The 16,527-nt window shown below is 48.8% G+C and overlaps 7 protein-coding genes across 7 annotated transcripts; 2 read left to right on the top strand and 5 right to left on the bottom strand.

Moving 5' to 3' along the window:
* Positions 1 to 47: 47 nt before the first annotated feature.
* EV420DRAFT_1142267 (general substrate transporter) lies at positions 48 to 2,813 on the bottom strand. Its single transcript, XM_060466032.1, has 12 exons — positions 2,367 to 2,813; positions 2,071 to 2,316; positions 1,854 to 2,019; positions 1,718 to 1,805; positions 1,337 to 1,669; positions 1,230 to 1,281; positions 1,066 to 1,180; positions 893 to 1,007; positions 785 to 839; positions 572 to 732; positions 438 to 517; positions 48 to 385 (listed from the first exon to the last, which is right to left on the bottom strand). Exons 1-12 carry the CDS (start codon positions 2,381 to 2,383, stop codon positions 197 to 199), a joined length of 1,617 nt encoding a protein of 538 aa, XP_060334336.1. The 5' UTR covers positions 2,384 to 2,813; the 3' UTR covers positions 48 to 196.
* EV420DRAFT_1142715 (mitosis protein DIM1-domain-containing protein) lies at positions 2,807 to 3,945 on the bottom strand. The gene is made up of 6 exons (XM_060466034.1): positions 3,373 to 3,945; positions 3,277 to 3,320; positions 3,169 to 3,216; positions 3,083 to 3,110; positions 2,960 to 3,029; positions 2,807 to 2,910 (listed from the first exon to the last, which is right to left on the bottom strand). Exons 1-6 carry the CDS (start codon positions 3,583 to 3,585, stop codon positions 2,885 to 2,887), a joined length of 429 nt encoding a protein of 142 aa, XP_060334335.1. The 5' UTR covers positions 3,586 to 3,945; the 3' UTR covers positions 2,807 to 2,884.
* A 764-nt stretch (positions 3,946 to 4,709) lies between these two features.
* Positions 4,710 to 8,221, bottom strand: EV420DRAFT_1521375 (uncharacterized protein). Its single transcript, XM_060472220.1, has 5 exons — positions 8,065 to 8,221; positions 7,743 to 8,009; positions 7,516 to 7,680; positions 5,223 to 7,465; positions 4,710 to 5,167 (listed from the first exon to the last, which is right to left on the bottom strand). The coding sequence occupies exons 1-5, from the start codon at positions 8,164 to 8,166 to the stop codon at positions 4,900 to 4,902; spliced, it is 3,045 nt and encodes a 1,014-aa protein (XP_060334334.1). The 5' UTR covers positions 8,167 to 8,221; the 3' UTR covers positions 4,710 to 4,899.
* A 220-nt stretch (positions 8,222 to 8,441) lies between these two features.
* Positions 8,442 to 9,318, bottom strand: EV420DRAFT_1521367 (Prefoldin subunit-domain-containing protein). Its single transcript, XM_060472219.1, has 5 exons — positions 9,126 to 9,318; positions 8,971 to 9,073; positions 8,809 to 8,915; positions 8,554 to 8,757; positions 8,442 to 8,497 (listed from the first exon to the last, which is right to left on the bottom strand). Exons 1-4 carry the CDS (start codon positions 9,201 to 9,203, stop codon positions 8,590 to 8,592), a joined length of 456 nt encoding a protein of 151 aa, XP_060334333.1. The 5' UTR covers positions 9,204 to 9,318; the 3' UTR covers positions 8,442 to 8,497; positions 8,554 to 8,589.
* A 127-nt stretch (positions 9,319 to 9,445) lies between these two features.
* Positions 9,446 to 11,522, top strand: EV420DRAFT_1638961 (uncharacterized protein; the record flags this gene model as incomplete). The annotated part of the gene is made up of 7 exons (XM_060476903.1): positions 9,446 to 9,476; positions 9,530 to 9,601; positions 9,649 to 9,718; positions 9,768 to 10,086; positions 10,138 to 10,468; positions 10,520 to 10,713; positions 10,776 to 11,522. The coding sequence occupies 7 exons, from the start codon at positions 9,446 to 9,448 to the stop codon at positions 11,520 to 11,522; spliced, it is 1,764 nt and encodes a 587-aa protein (XP_060334332.1).
* A 380-nt stretch (positions 11,523 to 11,902) lies between these two features.
* On the top strand, positions 11,903 to 12,942 carry EV420DRAFT_1618836 (DHS-like NAD/FAD-binding domain-containing protein; the record flags this gene model as incomplete). Its single annotated transcript, XM_060475394.1, has 5 exons — positions 11,903 to 11,999; positions 12,048 to 12,091; positions 12,156 to 12,238; positions 12,299 to 12,749; positions 12,772 to 12,942. 5 exons carry the CDS (start codon positions 11,903 to 11,905, stop codon positions 12,940 to 12,942), a joined length of 846 nt encoding a protein of 281 aa, XP_060334331.1.
* An 822-nt stretch (positions 12,943 to 13,764) lies between these two features.
* On the bottom strand, positions 13,765 to 16,522 carry EV420DRAFT_1521359 (caspase domain-containing protein). The gene is made up of 9 exons (XM_060472218.1): positions 16,402 to 16,522; positions 16,240 to 16,269; positions 16,161 to 16,190; positions 16,073 to 16,108; positions 15,587 to 16,007; positions 15,189 to 15,526; positions 14,270 to 15,123; positions 13,988 to 14,213; positions 13,765 to 13,959 (listed from the first exon to the last, which is right to left on the bottom strand). The coding sequence occupies exons 1-9, from the start codon at positions 16,464 to 16,466 to the stop codon at positions 13,896 to 13,898; spliced, it is 2,064 nt and encodes a 687-aa protein (XP_060334330.1). The 5' UTR covers positions 16,467 to 16,522; the 3' UTR covers positions 13,765 to 13,895.
* Positions 16,523 to 16,527: the final 5 nt, after the last annotated feature.

Raw genomic sequence — 16,527 nt, 5'->3', positions numbered from 1 at the left:
ACTTTTGGGGCGTAAAAGTCACCATGACTTACTGCGATCAACGGGAACTTCTCATAACAATATCAATATTAACGTGTGTGGCTTACTATACAGCTGCGTCTACCTTCGCCAAGGTCATTAAGAATACACCTACACCACGATTGATGAGGAAAAGACATCAACGGCATCAACGTCATAAATAGCATTAATGTGTACGTTAGACCTTTTCCGCAGCATGTTCATTCGTGCTACTGGAGGGCGACACAGTTTCCTTGTGCTCCGCTGTAGCGATAGTCTTGTTAGACTCAGCTGCGCGAGTCTGTTCAACAAGATCACGGCGGTTCTTGTATCCAGGAGGCGCCCATTGACGAGAAGTCCACGGCTTGCAATTAGGATCGTTGTACATCTAATGCCGCAGTAAGCACGAGGTGTCATATTTCATAAGCCAAGCACTATACCTGATCAACGCCTTCCAAGGATAGCTCAGATGACTCGTACAAGAACAAGTAAACGATCACAGCTCCAGCGAGATTGCATGCTGCGATAAAGCATAAGCGAATATGTCATGTATGGGAGAAGATGATCCACTCACAAGCAAAGACGAAACCATATCGGAATTCGATAGCGCTGACGATAAAAGGCGTGAAGAAGGCAAGGAGGAAATTCCATAACCAATTCGCAGCAGTAGCTAATGCACCTTGCTTGGCTCGGGTCCTCGTGGGGAACGTCTCTCCGATTAATATCCACACACCGCTGCAGCCAAAGAATGAGTAAGCAATGGACGAAGGAGGTCGGACAGACGTACGGGGCCCATGTCATGGCATAGCCAAGAATAAACATACATGCAGAGACAATCATGACTGTACAACGACCATAATCAGCATCAATACAACCCAACATCGCGATAACACACGCTTTCCAATTCCTGGATTGTCTGCAGGAACTTTTGCAGTACCAGCTGCCCCGAATACGAACAACCATGCTGCCTGCCAAAGACCTCCTACAATAAGAGGCACACGACGTCCGAACTTGTGTAAGAGAAAGCTATCAGTCTTCAGTGACAATCCTGAGTTGGATATGATGCACCTTCTCCATTACATATATGCCTCCGAATGTGCATACGAAGTTGACAGCACCAAGAATAATTTGGGTGACGTAAGAGTCCTCGATACCAACTGATGAGAAGATGGTTGCTCCGTAACTGAATATAAAATGAGATCAAGGTGGGTCAAAGAAGTTGGAGAGCGTACTAGAAGAAGTAATTTGCGCCAGTTAATTGTTGGAAGCTTTGCAGGGCCATACCTGTAAAAAGGCTCGATCAGGAAAATGCATTAGTCGTGCGAACCAATCAGCTTACCGAGGAGAGTTCGATACAAGATCTTGTTACCAGGCTTGAAGCAGTCAAGCCAACCACCCGCAAAGTTCTTTTCGTACTCCACATTACTCCTAATTTCTTCAACCTCCCGTACCACGATCGGATCTGTCTTGACTTCTGAAAGCGGGATTCCGCGGGTCCTCGCAATAGCTTCTGCAGCCTTTTCAAGGTGTCCATGCTTTGCGAGCCACCGAGGACTTTCAGGCATGAAGAGAATTCCAATCGCGAGAATAAAGGGCCAAGCGATACCAATCCCCACAACAGCCCGCCAAGAACCTGCACCATTGACATCTCGTGTGCCGATAGATATGCAATCTGCAAATTAATGAGACGGTAGCCATATAATATGAGAAGATCACGAACATGCAACGAGTATACCGAACGTGATGAACAGCTGGTATGTTGCCGTCAGACTTCCACGGATTTGCGGAGGAGCAGTTTCAGCTTGATACTGGAATGGAAGTCAGATCGGAGCAATTTATAGTGCAACACGACTGACCATAGGAACCGCAGCACTCAGTGCCCCGACAGCCAGGCCGCTAACGAGACGACCAACGGCAAATTGTTGCCACACGCTGGTACTAGATATCTGGATGATGACGCCGACAATAAACAACCCGCACTCTACAACCATGGCATAACGCCGGCCGAGGTAATCAGCAGTTCTGACTCAGCACATAAGTATTGTAAGAAGGGTAAAGAGTAAAAGAGCGTACGGTGCACCGAAGAGAGCTCCAAAGAGGGTACCGATGGACAACAGACCGACGATCAAACCGGAGCGTACATTGCTGAAGTGACAGGTGGAGGCATCGCCAGGGATTGAACACGTAGCAAACCGCAGCTTGAAGTCCTCCATGAGCAGGATGTCTGATATCTGACCTGTGTCGTAACCAAAGATGAAGCCTCCCATACTTGCCACAAGGGCGAGCATAATGGCCACCGCGCCAATGGGCACTCCTTGCCTAGATTATCATGTAAGTAGCTAGAAACACCTTGGACGGAGAAGACATACACATAGAAGAGCGCCATCGCAGTCGACTTTCGATTTTTGTGGGGTGATGGATGTTTCAAAAAAAGGTGAAGTGGGGACTGGAGAACGGGACGATTTATAAGACGGGATCGGGGTTTTGGATGATGTCATTTCTGGGGAAAGGGTAAACAAAGCTGCGTCTCACCTAGGCAGTCGGTGGCAAACGCAGCGACCATATGGAGCCGCGCCCAACGGAAATCGGACCATGAATATGCGGGGGGAATTACACCGAAATGTTTCGGAAGAAGGTTTTTTAGCAGTTATTTTTGGAAGTTCGGACCGCGTGAAGATGTGACGACGCCAAGTCGATCGGAGAGCATTTGCAAAGCCTCGGACGATAGTTGATAACTCAGGTAGTACTGGCACCGTAGAACAGGGAAAAAAGCTGTATTCGTATAGAGAAATAGGCAGACAAAGGTGGAAAACTCAGCGGGACTATGCCCTCAAAGATGTAGCGGTACTCAAACCCGGGCATCATTCCGGGGCGCGCATATGAGCGCCTAATACCTATAGCGAGTGGAGTAGTCTGGAGATCCATTAGTAAGTGACTAACCGAAAAATGAATTGTAACTGACCCTTAGGAGACACGACGAGACCACGACCTTTTGATGCACCCCGATACACGGTCTCAATTATATCAATTAACTATATCAAGATAAGGTGATGAGATATCGCAAGGCGCATAAAAGGTTGATTACCTCTTGCTTATTATCCATAGCCCAATTTCTTGAGAAGGTCGAGAACTGTCAATTTCAAAGCTGACTGAACGTAGCGACCAACTCACATTTTGTTGTTATTACCAGTGCCCAGATCAATCATAATGTGCTTGTTTCTGTGATATTGGACACAATCAATCCAACGAATGTTCCGATATAATCAAACGAGCACTTACCGGTAAAAGAACATTACAGTGCATGGATCATACAGTTCGTACATCTGTCATATCCATCAGCTGCGCATCCGGCTACTATTGCAAACAACCACGGACCTTGTTGAAGTCTGGAACATCCGTAATATCGACGAGGTATATCACCGCAAAGTTCTGCACTTTCTCTGCGACCGAGTAAAGCGTTTCGTCCATGGTCATGCATTGGCTATCCCAGTCATGTCCAAATCGAATCACCACGACACGATCTTCCTCAGATTTGATGGCCTCATCGACATGCCAGCCGGAGGGAAGGTGCGGAAGGAAATAAGACATAACTGAATGGTAGATGAAGAGTGAGGAGGCTCTCTATGGTGGCAGCCACTGGCATTCGAATGTAACAAAGCCAAACAACCGCTTTTCATCGCGAACACGTGAACACTGAACACCAAGGCTTCAACTTAAAGCTTGAAGGAACGACTACAGGCTTAGCTCTAACTCCTCGGAGTCCTTGTATTTCTAGTAACATCAGTTTCCACATTGTTTCTCTCGTCTCCATTTGCCTCGCTGCCCCCATCTCTTATTTCTCCGAACTAGGGGTTTCTTCCATTACCCAACTCCATTCCAATTTCTATTGACACCTTTTTTATTAGCCCGGTTAGTTGATTCCATCACTTCAATCGGTCTCTTTATTCTCGGGCCCAAATCTATCCACTCTTGAATGCAAAACCGTGGAAGCAATCGAATCGGAGAAAATACACTGTTATTAACCACCCCTTTCGCAGTGTATAGAAAATTTGCTCATCCGCGAAAATTGCGCGCGAATAATACCTCATGGCACTGGAGGGAATCGTCGCCATTTATCCGAAAAGTCTCGGGGCGGAACTCGTTCAGGAACATCCTTACCCCGCCCTTCAAGTAGGGGTTGCGGGGTAAACTTCCGAGTCGGGAGTGGCTAATGGGACCGCATACCGGTTTTCTAACCTCTAACCTCTTGGAGAGTAGATATTCTACTAGCTCATCGTCCTGAAGACCCGTCAGACTTCACTGGCCACGAATGCAGAAGGTAATTCCAGTGCGATTTTGTGCACACGCCTTATGTGCTATCAAGCGACTCCTGGCCAGGGCATCAGTCTTGAATGCAGCGCACAGCGTCAATCAGTCTTCTTTACTCCCCCAGCGAATTGATAGCCTAGAGCCTACCCCTTATCGGCTTAGAGCCTGTCACCGCAGTTAGCAGGTGCTACATTACCGGGGGTCCATGCTTTCCTTTGTTCTGTCGCACAGCGGCAGTATCTCGCCGGTTAAAGGCCACTTATCATCATTCCTCCATATGCAATCGTCCATTTCGTTTGGCCGGATCCGGCCAACCCACGGATCTCTGTACGCTGGGAATGAAAGAAAAAGTGTTTCGGCTTGAAAACCAATACCTAGGCAAATGCTGTGAACAGCGAGTATGTATGCTCATCGTGCGCGGCTGACGTGCTATTAGTAAGTTGTGACGGATCAAGTGGGCTCATACAGATAAAGATACGCCGGACCTTCCTAGCTCCCAGGTACTCACTGCAAACCGTCTTTCTCGAGGTTAGTCAATATACATATTGATATAGGTGTTTCGGCATATGGAGGCTTGTGCACCACTACTTACTATTACATCACAATACAAAACGAACCCTGCCGTCCGCGATTCATACGCCGCTGCCGCTCCTGCTCTAGTTGTCGGCGAACCTCCACTTCACGTAGGAGCCTCGCTTGTTCACCGTAATCAGCACCCCGGAAGGGGTTGACGGGTACATGGTTATTAGCGTTGGGAGTGGGATTGGTAGTATAGTAGCCCCCATGCTCGGCATCCATATGGCGGTAGATGTCATGTCTCGGAAATACACCCATGCAGTGCCAGCAGATGTGGGACCCGCAGCTGAAATGTAGTTGTCAGTCAAAGCTTGGGCTTCATAGAATTTCGGAGCACGAACAGCGGGCATTTTATGTGGTTACAACCGGAAATCTTGTCTAGTAAACACGAGCACGTCGGACATTTCTTGATTCCGCTCTGCTGCATGATCCATTCCTCGCTTAACCTCTCCTGTTCAGCTGCACTGTTAGAATCTCGAGCCTCTTCACAGCTCTTTCCTACGTGCGAATCCTCACCACAGGATGAGCATACTTCAGAGAAACACGATGGACAGCGCAAAAGAGATGCAGATTTCGACTTGCGATAGATCTGGGTGCAATCTGGTGTCTTGCAGTACCCAAAAACTTGAGGCTGCTTGTCAACATATGATGTGAACACTGGCTTGAGAAGATGCTCGAAAGAGCTCTGAGGCAAGAACTTCTGGATGACAGGAATGGATATCGGAGTGCCACAGGTCGCGTCGTTGCCCATGCACACCAAAGGGAATATACCTGTCTCCGCTGCGGACGTCAAGAAATGCCGGATGCATGCGGTACAATAGACATGCCGACAGACTAGCTGGAACGGTGCGGAAGCCTCATCATAACAGACGGGACAGGTATGAGTTCCTGGAACAACTTGGACGACAACCTTCTTTAGAGACTCAGCGATGTGGTTGTTGAGGTGGAGCCTGACTTCTTCGCCACCTCGGATGGTGATTCTCGCTAAGCGAATATCGAGGGTAACGCAGTCGTCTCCAAATACCTCCTTCATCGCACTGAGACCAGTACGGAGGAAATATCCCACCGATCGACGTTCCAACTTTACTGAAAACTGCAGCGACATAAGACGGTCGAGCTCTTCCTTTAGGATCGTCTTGGCCTGTGTGATGGCTACCGAATTTCCGTACAGTTTAATTGCATGCTTCCTGAAATCTGCTCGCATGAAAGCGCCCACATCCGTAATCCTCTTCGTCAGTTCAACTGGCGGTCGTACCAGATGCTGGTGCCATTGGTCGATCTTTTCACCAGCAGCAAGACTCTCGACGCGTACTTTGAGAGCACCGATGGCTGCTCTGACAGCTCCCGATACCTGGATGCTGTAGTCCCCACGTGGCATTTGACGAATAAAGAGTTCACATGCTTTGTGATCTTTGATACTCTGCTGCAATTTCGTCCAAAGGCTAGCTTGGGCAAGATACTGTTCTGGCGGGATGATAATGGTGTAGAGCTCCTGTGGTGGTAGTTTGAACCAGAACATGGAATCATCAATGAAATCAAAACGTCGGTTGATCAAGGCATCTTGGACTTTTTTGGCGCTTTCCCAGCTTTCGAAACGAACACGCACGGAGAAGTTTCCAGCTACGGTGTCGCCCCAGGAGGTCACATCGAATGACTGAACCTCAACACCATCGACGCAATTGATATGCGATCGTAGTCGAAGGGAGGCGACACTGACGTCGAAGCTATGAGACTCGAGAAGTTTGACATTCCCACCACCATACCGGATGTGGTCGAATATCCAAGTAGGAGGGCTATCAGGGAGATTGGAAACCTTGATAGCCGGTCGGAAATTGGGAACTAAGCGGCTTTGAGGTGGTTGGTTCATCTCAACCTTCACCCTCCTGCCGGAACATATGCGACCATTCAGTTCCGCCACCTTTGAACGACAAGTCGCCACATCTGGATACTCGACGATGCAGGTCGTAGACGGAGCACGGCAGAAGATGGTGAGAACATTCTCATCCCGAGGCGCCAAGGCACCCATACCACCAGGTTGATTGAATACGCCAATTTCAAATTCTAGTATTTCGTCTCTGAATTCCATCCCTTCAAGCGCTGCGGCGAACGTCTGGGCGACTGCAACAGATGTGACGACATCGACATCCTGCTTCCCTTTGCCGGTACTGTGTACGGATACGACGTGGAACTCGGACACATCGAGGCCTTGCTGAGTGAAGAGATCCCCGATTTCATTCGGGTGGGCATCGCGAGGAATATCCTTGACTCGGATTCTGCAAGAGTCGAAGCCGGCGATTATATTCTGAATGGCGAGGCCGGAGCTGAAGGTAACGATGGACCCGAAGACGATACATTGGTGGGTCCGCTGAGCATCTATTGTGCGCTGCTCGTCATCAATTCGACGTTGTTCTTCTTCCTGACGGATACGGATCTCCTCTCGTTGGCGCCGCTTTTCATCTTTTTTCCTTTGGGCTTCCTCTTGGCGCAGTCGTTCATTTTCCTTTCTAACTTCTTCGGCTTTCGCTTCAGCTACTTTGACATGATTTTCCCTATCGAGGCGGCGCTGTCTGGAAAAGCCTAGGGCCTGTGTTAAATGTTAGTGGTTAGGTTATAGTCTCAAAGGGAAAGGTGTACGTTAGCATCGTGGGCAAACCGACACGTCTCCCCTCTGGTGCAAGTTCCTTTCATCCACGCATAGCATGGATTTTTGTTCGCCTGTGGAAGAGGAACAGCTGAAAACAATGGTGTACGATTTTCTCCTTCCGGCATCTGATTCTCTCCAACCGATTCGTATCTCATCTTGAAATCGTTGATCAGTTGATCAATATCAAAACGCGATTGAGAATGAGAAGACGACCCACTTTCGGACCATGCTCAAATCTGCATGCCTCTCCTTTGGCACAGCTTCCCTTCTGCCATGAGAAACACACGCAGCTCTTTGAACTGTTAACGGCTCGGTGATCACGAGGTTCTTGAGACGAGTCCGTATTAGCTTGACCACTAACAGCATCAGTGGCCGTATTGGTGTGACGATGGTCAACCGGCCCAGCGATACCTGACCGTCCACCTTTCTTACGGATTCGAGCCCGATTCTTATTCGGATTCTGTCCTTGATTCTTGTTGGTTTCCTGTTGGTTTGCATCAATACGAGTCATAGTGCAATTGTTGGTCACCAAGACGTACAGAAACAGGGCTCGGGTGTTGGTTCTTACATCCAGAGCCATATTTGCAGCTGCCTTGTTGGTAGAAACGGCATATAGGAGCATTTGGACTCGTGGTCGACATGAGTGTACAGAGCAAGATCGATGGAGCAATTAGACGCCCGGGTGGGCATGCGTAGGCAAGGTTAGATCCACCTGACTGCACTGGGGATTTAATGTGAATGAAGAGTAATAGTATCGCCGTGCAGGTCTGGCTGGGTCCTGCTTTGATCAGTAGGTTCTTGTGTGTCCCTGCAGCACAGCCCGGATGATCTTGTGCGACCAGATCAGGGAGGCTGGACACCTCAGAAATCGACAGATCGACAGATCTAGGTTTATGAGTGGAACAGGTCCAAGCCTTGGTGATTTAGCAGATGGTGTGGTATGCATTGAGGCAATATAATAGTACAAATAGCCTATGACGGATTCGTTATAAGCTAGTCTATTACGGAGAAATGAGTGGGCCACTCACAACGTACATACATGCAATGACAAGTCGACACGTCGGTCATGATTTTGCAGCGTTTTTCGCCTCTGCTTGTAGTTTGGACTGCATGACGTTCAAAAGGTATGTCATATTCTCCCGCTTTTTGCCAATGGTATCCTCGAGGACAACGAGGTTAGTATTCAAGTATTCCACCTTGTCGGAATAGTGCTTCACAGCCTCAACCCGCGACTAAACAGCATCATGAGGTTCGATACGAGCCGATATGGTAAAGAAGCGCACCTTCTGCACATAATATCCGGTCCCGACATCAACTATGACACTCTCGGTATCACAAATTTTACCAGGAACGTAGAGAGAGTTCGTCAAAGGCACTAGTATAGTTTTATCTAGACCGAGTCTCGCGTCAATCTCGCAAAGGAACGAGGAGACGCCCATACTTACCTTTATTCTGAGGCTTTAGGTCGCCGATGTTTTCAATGCAAGTCTTGAATTTCACTTGCGCTTGCTTCAGCTGGGCGAAAGAGCTGGTAAGGTGGCCGAGTTCCTACAAATTCAGTGTTAGGGCAACCTTGCAAGCTAGTAACCTTTTCCCTCACCTCTTCAAGCTGCTTCCGTACATCACTCAGCTGGTTAAGATCCAAATCCGCGACATTTACTTGCTGAGCTTCGGACATATTGGATGGGAATCAAGGAGGAACAGCGGAGGAACAGCGCGTCGTCGTTTGAAGGCAAGATGTAATCGGCTATAATTTTTGCGCTGAATTTCTCGATCGCATCTCCAAATCGGGCATATTATGACGAAACCACGTCAATTGTTTTATTTTCACCCCTAACTTAATCTCTCTCTTCCTCCGCTGCTTATTTATTCTCGTCGTCGTCGTCGTCGTCTGCGTAGTCACCATTATCGAGGGCCTCAATGTCCGAACTGAGGTGCCCTCAGGATATAGGTACTTTACTTCCTGTAGTAACTTCCGACCTTCACTAACAACGACCCTGGCAGTTGCTATTTTCCACGCTTCGTTCCATCCGACTCAAGGAAACGTTATTGATTGGAGCATCAAGGCCAGTGATGGTGCGTGCACAAAACCAGAAAGTGGTCGTCTTCTAATCGCCTGCAAGATGTGTCGCTGGATAGCCTCGAGTTCAGTGCGTTGCCTAGCGGTCTTCATTTGGTAGAGCAGGATGTCATGTACGTTTCCATTTCACTTTCTCGTCGTCATCTACTCATCTCTACTTAGTTACTTCACCAAGGATGAGCGGCATGGTGTCTGTGTCTTTCGTCGGAGGAAAACGACCGAGCAGGGACAGCGAGGCTTCCGGCTGTCCTCTCTTGGAATTCTGCTAGCCAAATCTGTGCGTTCAAAACCGTGGCGACATCTTTCAGCCCTGAAGGACCTTGTTGCGACTATATATACCCGCTTGGAGATTTCTGAGATCCTTGAGCCCACTGACGAGGACTGGGAACCAGCCCGGGTCTTTTTTGAGGAACGCAAGGTCAGGCAAGACGACCTCGGGGGCGCTGGGCAATGGAACGGATGGAGCTACGAGTTTGACGGGGTACGTTGTACAAATTTCTATCCATACAGACTCGGTGCTTACTTTTGACAGGACGAGCATGAAGGGCCTGTCGGTAACCCCACTCTCCATCTACCCCATCTCCTAAGGATACTAGGGCCGTCGTCGCTGACCCTATACAAACACGTCATAGGCAGAAAGCGCATCCTTATTTTCACGCTTCCCCCGGTTCAGGCCGCCTGCATCCTTTGTCACGTTGCCGCAGACATGTGTTATGAGTATCAGGAAGCTAGTAGCTCCACCAGTACCGCAGGGCGTCTGCCAGGCAAATGCAAGGAGGGCATTAATGTGTTGGGAATGGTAACTCTAAGTGATCTAGCCAGGATGCAGAAGGAAGGTGCTTCCGGTCGCGGATGGATTGCATGTATGCAGCCCACTCCTTTCCTTACTATTTACTTATTCATCGATCTACCAGGCACTACGGACGCAATATTCCTTGAAAAGCCTTCTCATTACGACCTCCTTATTGACTTGACTGCATCTACCCCAAACAAAGCGACTCGTCCAGCGTTCTTTTCGTCGCAGCCGATTCTGCCTTCGGGAATCTCTTCTCGTGGTCCTACACATCGACTATCATCGGTCAGATTCGCATGGAGTGACATCAAGCTTGTATGTCATATCTTCAATTTAATATTGAGTTCCCATCAAGGTACTGACTGCTTCTTCCATAGTGGAATGAGCTTGACCGGATACTTCAACTTGATTCGTCGCAGTGTGCCGACACATCGTGCTGTTCGCCATCATTCTCTGCTTCTTCTCCTGATCCGAAATCGAAGTTCATTACTGCGTGGACGGATGTGTGGCGAGTTTACGAAGATGTCTGTATCATCTGCGCTGGACTATGGATAGGATCATGGAGAGGGAGCTCGCCTTCATCATATTCCACCGCAAACGGGCCTGCAAACTGGGGAAGCGTACGGTTAGAGGGAGACGATGACCTTACTCTCACTGCAATCAATGGGTCTGATCACGTCCGAAGTTTAGGCCTGGGAATCGAGGGCCGCCCCTCTGGGTCCAGCAATAATAAGCCGATGCGGAGATCAAGTGGTATGTCATGGTCTAGTGGAAGGGCTTCTGGTTCTGGTTCCACGTCAGAGCAACAACAACCTGGGAGTATCGATGATGCAGTACGTACAGATGGACAACTGTTAACGACCCTGGCGCTGCTCCAGACCTTCCATGCCCACACTTCGTTCCAGGTATCCACGCTGGAGACATTTCTCCCGCCACTTCCGGATCGCCCGAAAAGTATTGTACAGCTTACGCCAAAAGATGTATTACTCTTTGAGCTGGGTCCACTCAGTGGTGTTGATGCCAAATATCTCGAGTGGTTGGGGGAAGAATACGGTGGGGGTGCACAGATTGTTGTTAGGCGAGGTTGGAAAGATGTCTTCGGGATAATCTTTGGTTACGGTTAGCCTTTAGAGGCCCGGTTTCGACCGATCCAGACCTGTCAGCTGTGATGATGCCTGCGGCTATAGCGCTGTTTATTGTATACCACATTTGTTTAATTTTCATGTCTTTACTTATATCCCGTAAAAGCTTTGTCCGTCTCGGCGCGCCACGTATGTACACCCTCCAACTTGCAATCATATATGCTATCGTTAACCCACGTTTCCCCAGAGCAGAATTATCGTACGATCACGTTTTATCCAAACATGATCCGTATACGCGCGTCTGCGTTAACATTGCGCCGCCGACAGGCCTGGGACCCCACTTATATGTGGCACTATCAGTCACGCTCACATATATTCTCCACAGTATAAGTTAGGGGGGCGAGATCTGTCTGAACCACGAAATGAAGGCCACTAATGACTACGAAGGTTTCCGCACAGCGGTGCGTGAAGCCCGCCATATCGTTGTCCTTGCTGGGGCGGGACTATCTGTTGCCTCTGGTGAGTGTTTTGGAAACTGGAGTACATCAAGTGCTCATCTTATCGCAGGTGTTCCAACATTTAGAGGGGAAAAAGGATTGTGGAGACGACACGTGAGTGCTGAATGTTATACTTGCTTTAGCAGTGCAGCTCATCTATTGCTCGCCTATATTCCAGGACGCTACCCTCCTCGCAACTCCGGAGGCCTTCCATAGAGACCCATCTCTTGTCTGGCAGTTCTATCATTACCGTCGCGAACTGTAAGTGCGAATGCGAATTCTTCCGACTCGGGGGCTCAACATGAACCCATGTCTTGGCAGAGTAATTAAAGCAGAACCTAATGCCGGACACCGTGTTCTTGCACTGCTTTCTTCATCGCCGGAAATACTCAAACGCGTCGCACCTTCCGCGACATTCCGTCTCGTCACCCAAAACATCGACAACCTTTCCACACGCGCCTTACCTCCCAATGCTCCACTATCCGCCCGCCCCATGGAGATGCACGGAAATATATGCCGTACCCGATGCACTCGGTGCAGTCACATTGAAGTGAACACCAAGAGCCCCATCTGCCCCGCTTTGGCTGGGACAGAACGTTCTTTCGAAACCACCGTAAACCACGCCAAGGACCCTGTCATTGACGAGAAAGATCTCCCACGATGTGCACGGTGTGGGGGCCTATTGAGACCGGACGTGGTTTGGTTCGGAGAGGGCGTGCGCGACTTGGAGGAAATCGCCAGTATGGTCGATAAGGAGTGCGATTTGTTTTTGGTCGTCGGGAACTTCGGCGGAGGTCCTCCCGTCGGGTATTTTTGGCGATATTGTTCGCGGTAATGGCGGGAGAGTTGCGGTGTTCAATATCGAAAAGACGTATACGGATCGGATTGCCGAGTTTTCTTTTCAGGGTCCTTGTGAGGAGACGTTGGTGAAGGCGTTCGGCTTGGAAGATGTCGTTTGTCAGTAAGGGAGTCGGATGCGGAAGGACATTTTTATGATTGCTATCAAATTGCTACTGTCATGGGTAAATGTGATTTCTGTGTGTACTACAAATGCGCTGTAACTTTGGGTGTATTTACGGCATATCTTCAGCGACTAGGACAACACTTTTAGCGATATTCTGTCCGTCTGGATGCGTCGGATGGCCTCCCCGGTATGTTCAAGCCCGTTGGTGATATTTTCGGAGTACTTAAACTCCCCTGACCCAACCTTCTTTAGAATGACAGGGTAAAACTCGTCTTGTAGACTCGAACCAGTCTCCCCACCAGTTGATGACAATCGATCAACTCGAGCAGGCGGATAGTTGATCAACTGTCATCAACCGAAGTGGGGACTGGCTCGAGTCTACTCGTCTTGCCACTTATCTGTCAAGTCCCCTTTGATGAAACCGTTGATAGTGAGATGCTTAGGGACAATTTCGAAACATTCTATAAAGCGGCGCCAGTGGGGGATGGGGAAAGTGATGAGCATTGAATTAATGTGCATCATTATTATACCGTATTCCGAGAGTCCAGCATGCTTGTTGACAGATATACAGGCAGCATCAAGGTTCACACCACCGACGCTATCCCAGGACCTGACATACAATGAGATAGATACCATGATGCCAAGAAACATGGTCCAACACAAATCCTACTCAATTGGCTCAATTGGTCCCTTCTTTCTCAGGACGGAGCCTGGGGTCAGCCCTGGGTTGCTCTACCTAGACCTCTCTCGAAAATGGACAATCATTGGACAAACGAGTCTGGATCCAAACTTGGTTCCTGACAACTTCGACACAGTTCAAAATGGAGGCTAAAAGCAATTTTGCTTCAAATCTACTAGTGCTTCGATTGTTCAACATTTCATACTCATACACTAATACTCGTAGGGTACCCGCGTTGGACACCAATCCGACATCCGATTTCCACAGTTCTACATCTATGCACTCTTTCCCTTTCGCTGAACGACTGTGATCAGTATCGTGTCCCATAACGCTGGAGGTCTTTCCGACGGATGCACCATATCTACACGACGGCCTTGGGGGAACGGTGAAGACTGTTTCAACTTCGAAGTAGTCAACGTATTCCGTCGAAACCAGTAGTTTCAGAAACCCAATATCGACGTCTTGATTCTCTCTCAAATAATATTCTCGTGGCCTTTCGCCACCCGACCCATAACCGATCGTCAGGGAGCCTTCCGCCGGAAGGGGTTCATCCACCAGATTCGCTTTCGCAGTTGGAGGCAGGAAATATGGGGCTGCGACGGAAAATGCGTCAAGTTTATCATACACTCTACGGACAAGGAAAACGTACTGATGCTCAGATCACTTGCGTCAAGATAGAACAAGGCAGCATGAAGTGGTATTTCCCAGTTGTTTGTGATCTTGAAGCCATAGACGTTTTTGTCGTCAACAAAGACGTTCATTACACCATTATCTTGAATCAAGTTGGCTCCGAAAGGAGCCAGAATCGGCTTCAGTTTCTTGTCTCGCTTTCCCGTCTTTTGGAGACAGAAACCCTCGAGCTTGACGTTCTCCGCCAAGGAGCCTTCATTGCTCGTATGATGGAGAAGCCAGTAGAAATCCGCAGCACCACGAAGGATGGGGTAAATGATGGAGACGTCAGCAGAAACTTTAAATGGCATGCGCTCCAAACCATATTTCTTGCAAGTAGGTTCAGTAATATTGAACACCACCTGGTCGTGTTCGACTGCCACAATCAGATCTGGATTTTCATCTTCCTCGACGAGAACGATTCCTCTCTTCGAAGCATCTTTTTTCTCCATCTCTTCCTTAACACTCTGGAATACATCGAGAAGCTGTGAGTTCAACTCGATGAACAAACGTAAATCATCGCCCTTCGCCACCAGGGTCTGTAGTGCAAAGCCCTGTTTCTCAAGCTCAAAGGAAGGACTATCTGACGCACGCCGCATGACGGTGGTGAAAGGCGACGTCTCATACGCAACTAGAGTACCGACAGGCGTAGAGTCCACATTCAGGTCCTCGAAGACCGCGAACTGGGAGCCTTCCTTTATTCCAATGGCCTCTCCGGCATCCAAAACATACGCTTCCAGAGTCTTCCGACGACCTTCGAAGTGGATACAGCACGCGTTCGGGTTTCTGAGCCTTTGCGTCGAACAATATTCGTGACTGGTTAATGCCTTCACACTGGGGGTGTTGACTAGGGCATCATGTAAGTTAATGGCTTGAACCAAAAATCAAAATTTACCCACGCGACTCCGAGATCGGGCAGACGAGCAATGAGGGCCTGGTAGGTAATTTTGTCGACGCTGCCCAAGTTTTCCAGTTGGTCAAGCAACGCTTTGGTAAACAGGCCACGTCTGCCTCTCTCTTGCGCAAATTCCTGCTCTTTGCAGGCTGAAAGTAATACATGAGAGGCAAGGCCTGCCGTGGCCAAATTTTCAGGGACCTTCGTGGTGCGCGCATTGGATATGATGTGGTCGGGGATCGTATAGTCTGGAGGAAGTTCAACGCTACGTACCGCGTAGGTAGGGTCGTATTCGTCGGTTCGAGTTCCCGAGCCGGAATGGCAGCAATCAAAAATCACAGTCTATGCAGGAACATAATGAATGAGAGGGAAGTATCACAGAACAGAAGCAATAGGACTCACGATGTTGTCGCCCTTCTTTTCTGCGAGATTCGCAAGGAGTCTTCCTAACGTGATATCCAGCACGCCCTGCCCCTCCTCCTCCGTGGAAGCAACTTTAAAGCCATAAGGAACGAGCATAGAGATTTTCTCGCTCGAGCTTTCTGCCTTGCCAAAAGCACCGTGGCCAGCGAAGAAGATGAGAATAGGATCTTCCTTCTTGATTCGAACATCGTTTGCCATTCGATGGATCTCTTCAACAATGACGTGTCGTGTGGCCTGTTCATCGCGCAAGTTTTTAATGTTTCCAGGCTTGACGCGCACAACTTCAATCAAGAACTTTTCTACGTGATCCGCGTCGGCAACAGCGCCCGACAGATTATGGACTCCTGGATCGCTATACTTGTCAATGCCAATGATGAGTGCAAACAGCGACGGTGCTGGGCTATGGGCAGACGGGATACAATGATGAGTTAAAGATGATTATCATGGTTGAAGGGTGTCACAAACATCGGGATAACAATCTCTGTGGGAGGAGGCGGAGGCCTACAAGTAGTGCGTCAGTGCCACGATCTCAACAGGAAAAGCAAGGTTATACTTCTCCTGAGGTACTTCAGATGGCGAAGAGCTACATACAGATCATGGCAGTGCGATGCCGATGATGGACGGATGCTTACGCCTGAGGATGATCCGATAGCGGTGAAGGCCTAAACGAAAAGTTGCATAGCGTCAGAGGAATTTACTGAACGATTAGCTATAAACCAACTTCGGAGGAGGACAACTGTGAGCAAAATTATTTAAACAGCACTGATATCGTCGAAATCGGCGAGACAAATTACGTTTGGAGATACCAGAGCACTTCTTTGGCAGTGCTCACGACGATATTAATCCACCACAGAAGCATTTTCGAGATTCTACAGAAACAAAGGGACAATGGTGGGAGATCGGATTATTGCCAAGTTCAA

Source organism: Desarmillaria tabescens (assembly GCF_030435595.1).
Source record: "Desarmillaria tabescens strain CCBAS 213 chromosome Unknown EV420scaffold_8, whole genome shotgun sequence".
NCBI lineage: Eukaryota > Fungi > Basidiomycota > Agaricomycetes > Agaricales > Physalacriaceae > Desarmillaria > Desarmillaria tabescens.
Note: the sequence above shows the minus strand (reverse complement) of the source record. Positions and strands in the feature narration are given on the sequence as shown.

Excerpts from the sequence above, each read along its gene's own strand:
- EV420DRAFT_1142715 (XM_060466034.1), bottom strand. The coding sequence starts at position 3,585 with ATGTCTTATTTCCTTCCGCACCTTCCCTCCGGCTGGCATGTCGATGAG. Across the intron at positions 3,111-3,168 it reads ACTGGTAATAACAACAAAAT|AAATTGGGCTATGGATAATA; the intron begins GTGAGTTGGTCG and ends GACCTTCTCAAG. Across the intron at positions 2,911-2,959 it reads TCTCGTCGTGTCTCCTAAGG|ACTACTCCACTCGCTATAGG; the intron begins GTCAGTTACAAT and ends ATGGATCTCCAG.
- EV420DRAFT_1142267 (XM_060466032.1), bottom strand. Across the intron at positions 2,020-2,070 it reads GGAGCTCTCTTCGGTGCACC|AACTGCTGATTACCTCGGCC; the intron begins GTACGCTCTTTT and ends GTGCTGAGTCAG. Across the intron at positions 1,670-1,717 it reads GTTCGGTATACTCGTTGCAT|ATTGCATATCTATCGGCACA; the intron begins GTTCGTGATCTT and ends ATTAATTTGCAG.
- EV420DRAFT_1521375 (XM_060472220.1), bottom strand. The coding sequence starts at position 8,166 with ATGTCGACCACGAGTCCAAATGCTCCTATATGCCGTTTCTACCAACAA. Across the intron at positions 8,010-8,064 it reads AACACCCGAGCCCTGTTTCT|GAAACCAACAAGAATCAAGG; the intron begins GTACGTCTTGGT and ends GCAAACCAACAG. Across the intron at positions 7,466-7,515 it reads GGTTTGCCCACGATGCTAAC|GCCCTAGGCTTTTCCAGACA; the intron begins GTACACCTTTCC and ends CATTTAACACAG.
- EV420DRAFT_1521367 (XM_060472219.1), bottom strand. The coding sequence starts at position 9,203 with ATGTCCGAAGCTCAGCAAGTAAATGTCGCGGATTTGGATCTTAACCAG. Across the intron at positions 9,074-9,125 it reads TACGGAAGCAGCTTGAAGAG|GAACTCGGCCACCTTACCAG; the intron begins GTGAGGGAAAAG and ends CTGAATTTGTAG. Across the intron at positions 8,916-8,970 it reads CCTAAAGCCTCAGAATAAAG|ATAAAACTATACTAGTGCCT; the intron begins GTAAGTATGGGC and ends GACTCGGTCTAG.
- EV420DRAFT_1521359 (XM_060472218.1), bottom strand. The coding sequence starts at position 16,466 with ATGCTTCTGTGGTGGATTAATATCGTCGTGAGCACTGCCAAAGAAGTG. Across the intron at positions 16,191-16,239 it reads CTATCGGATCATCCTCAGGC|CTCTTCGCCATCTGAAGTAC; the intron begins GTAAGCATCCGT and ends ATCTGTATGTAG. Across the intron at positions 16,008-16,072 it reads ACAGAGATTGTTATCCCGAT|CCCAGCACCGTCGCTGTTTG; the intron begins GTTTGTGACACC and ends GTCTGCCCATAG.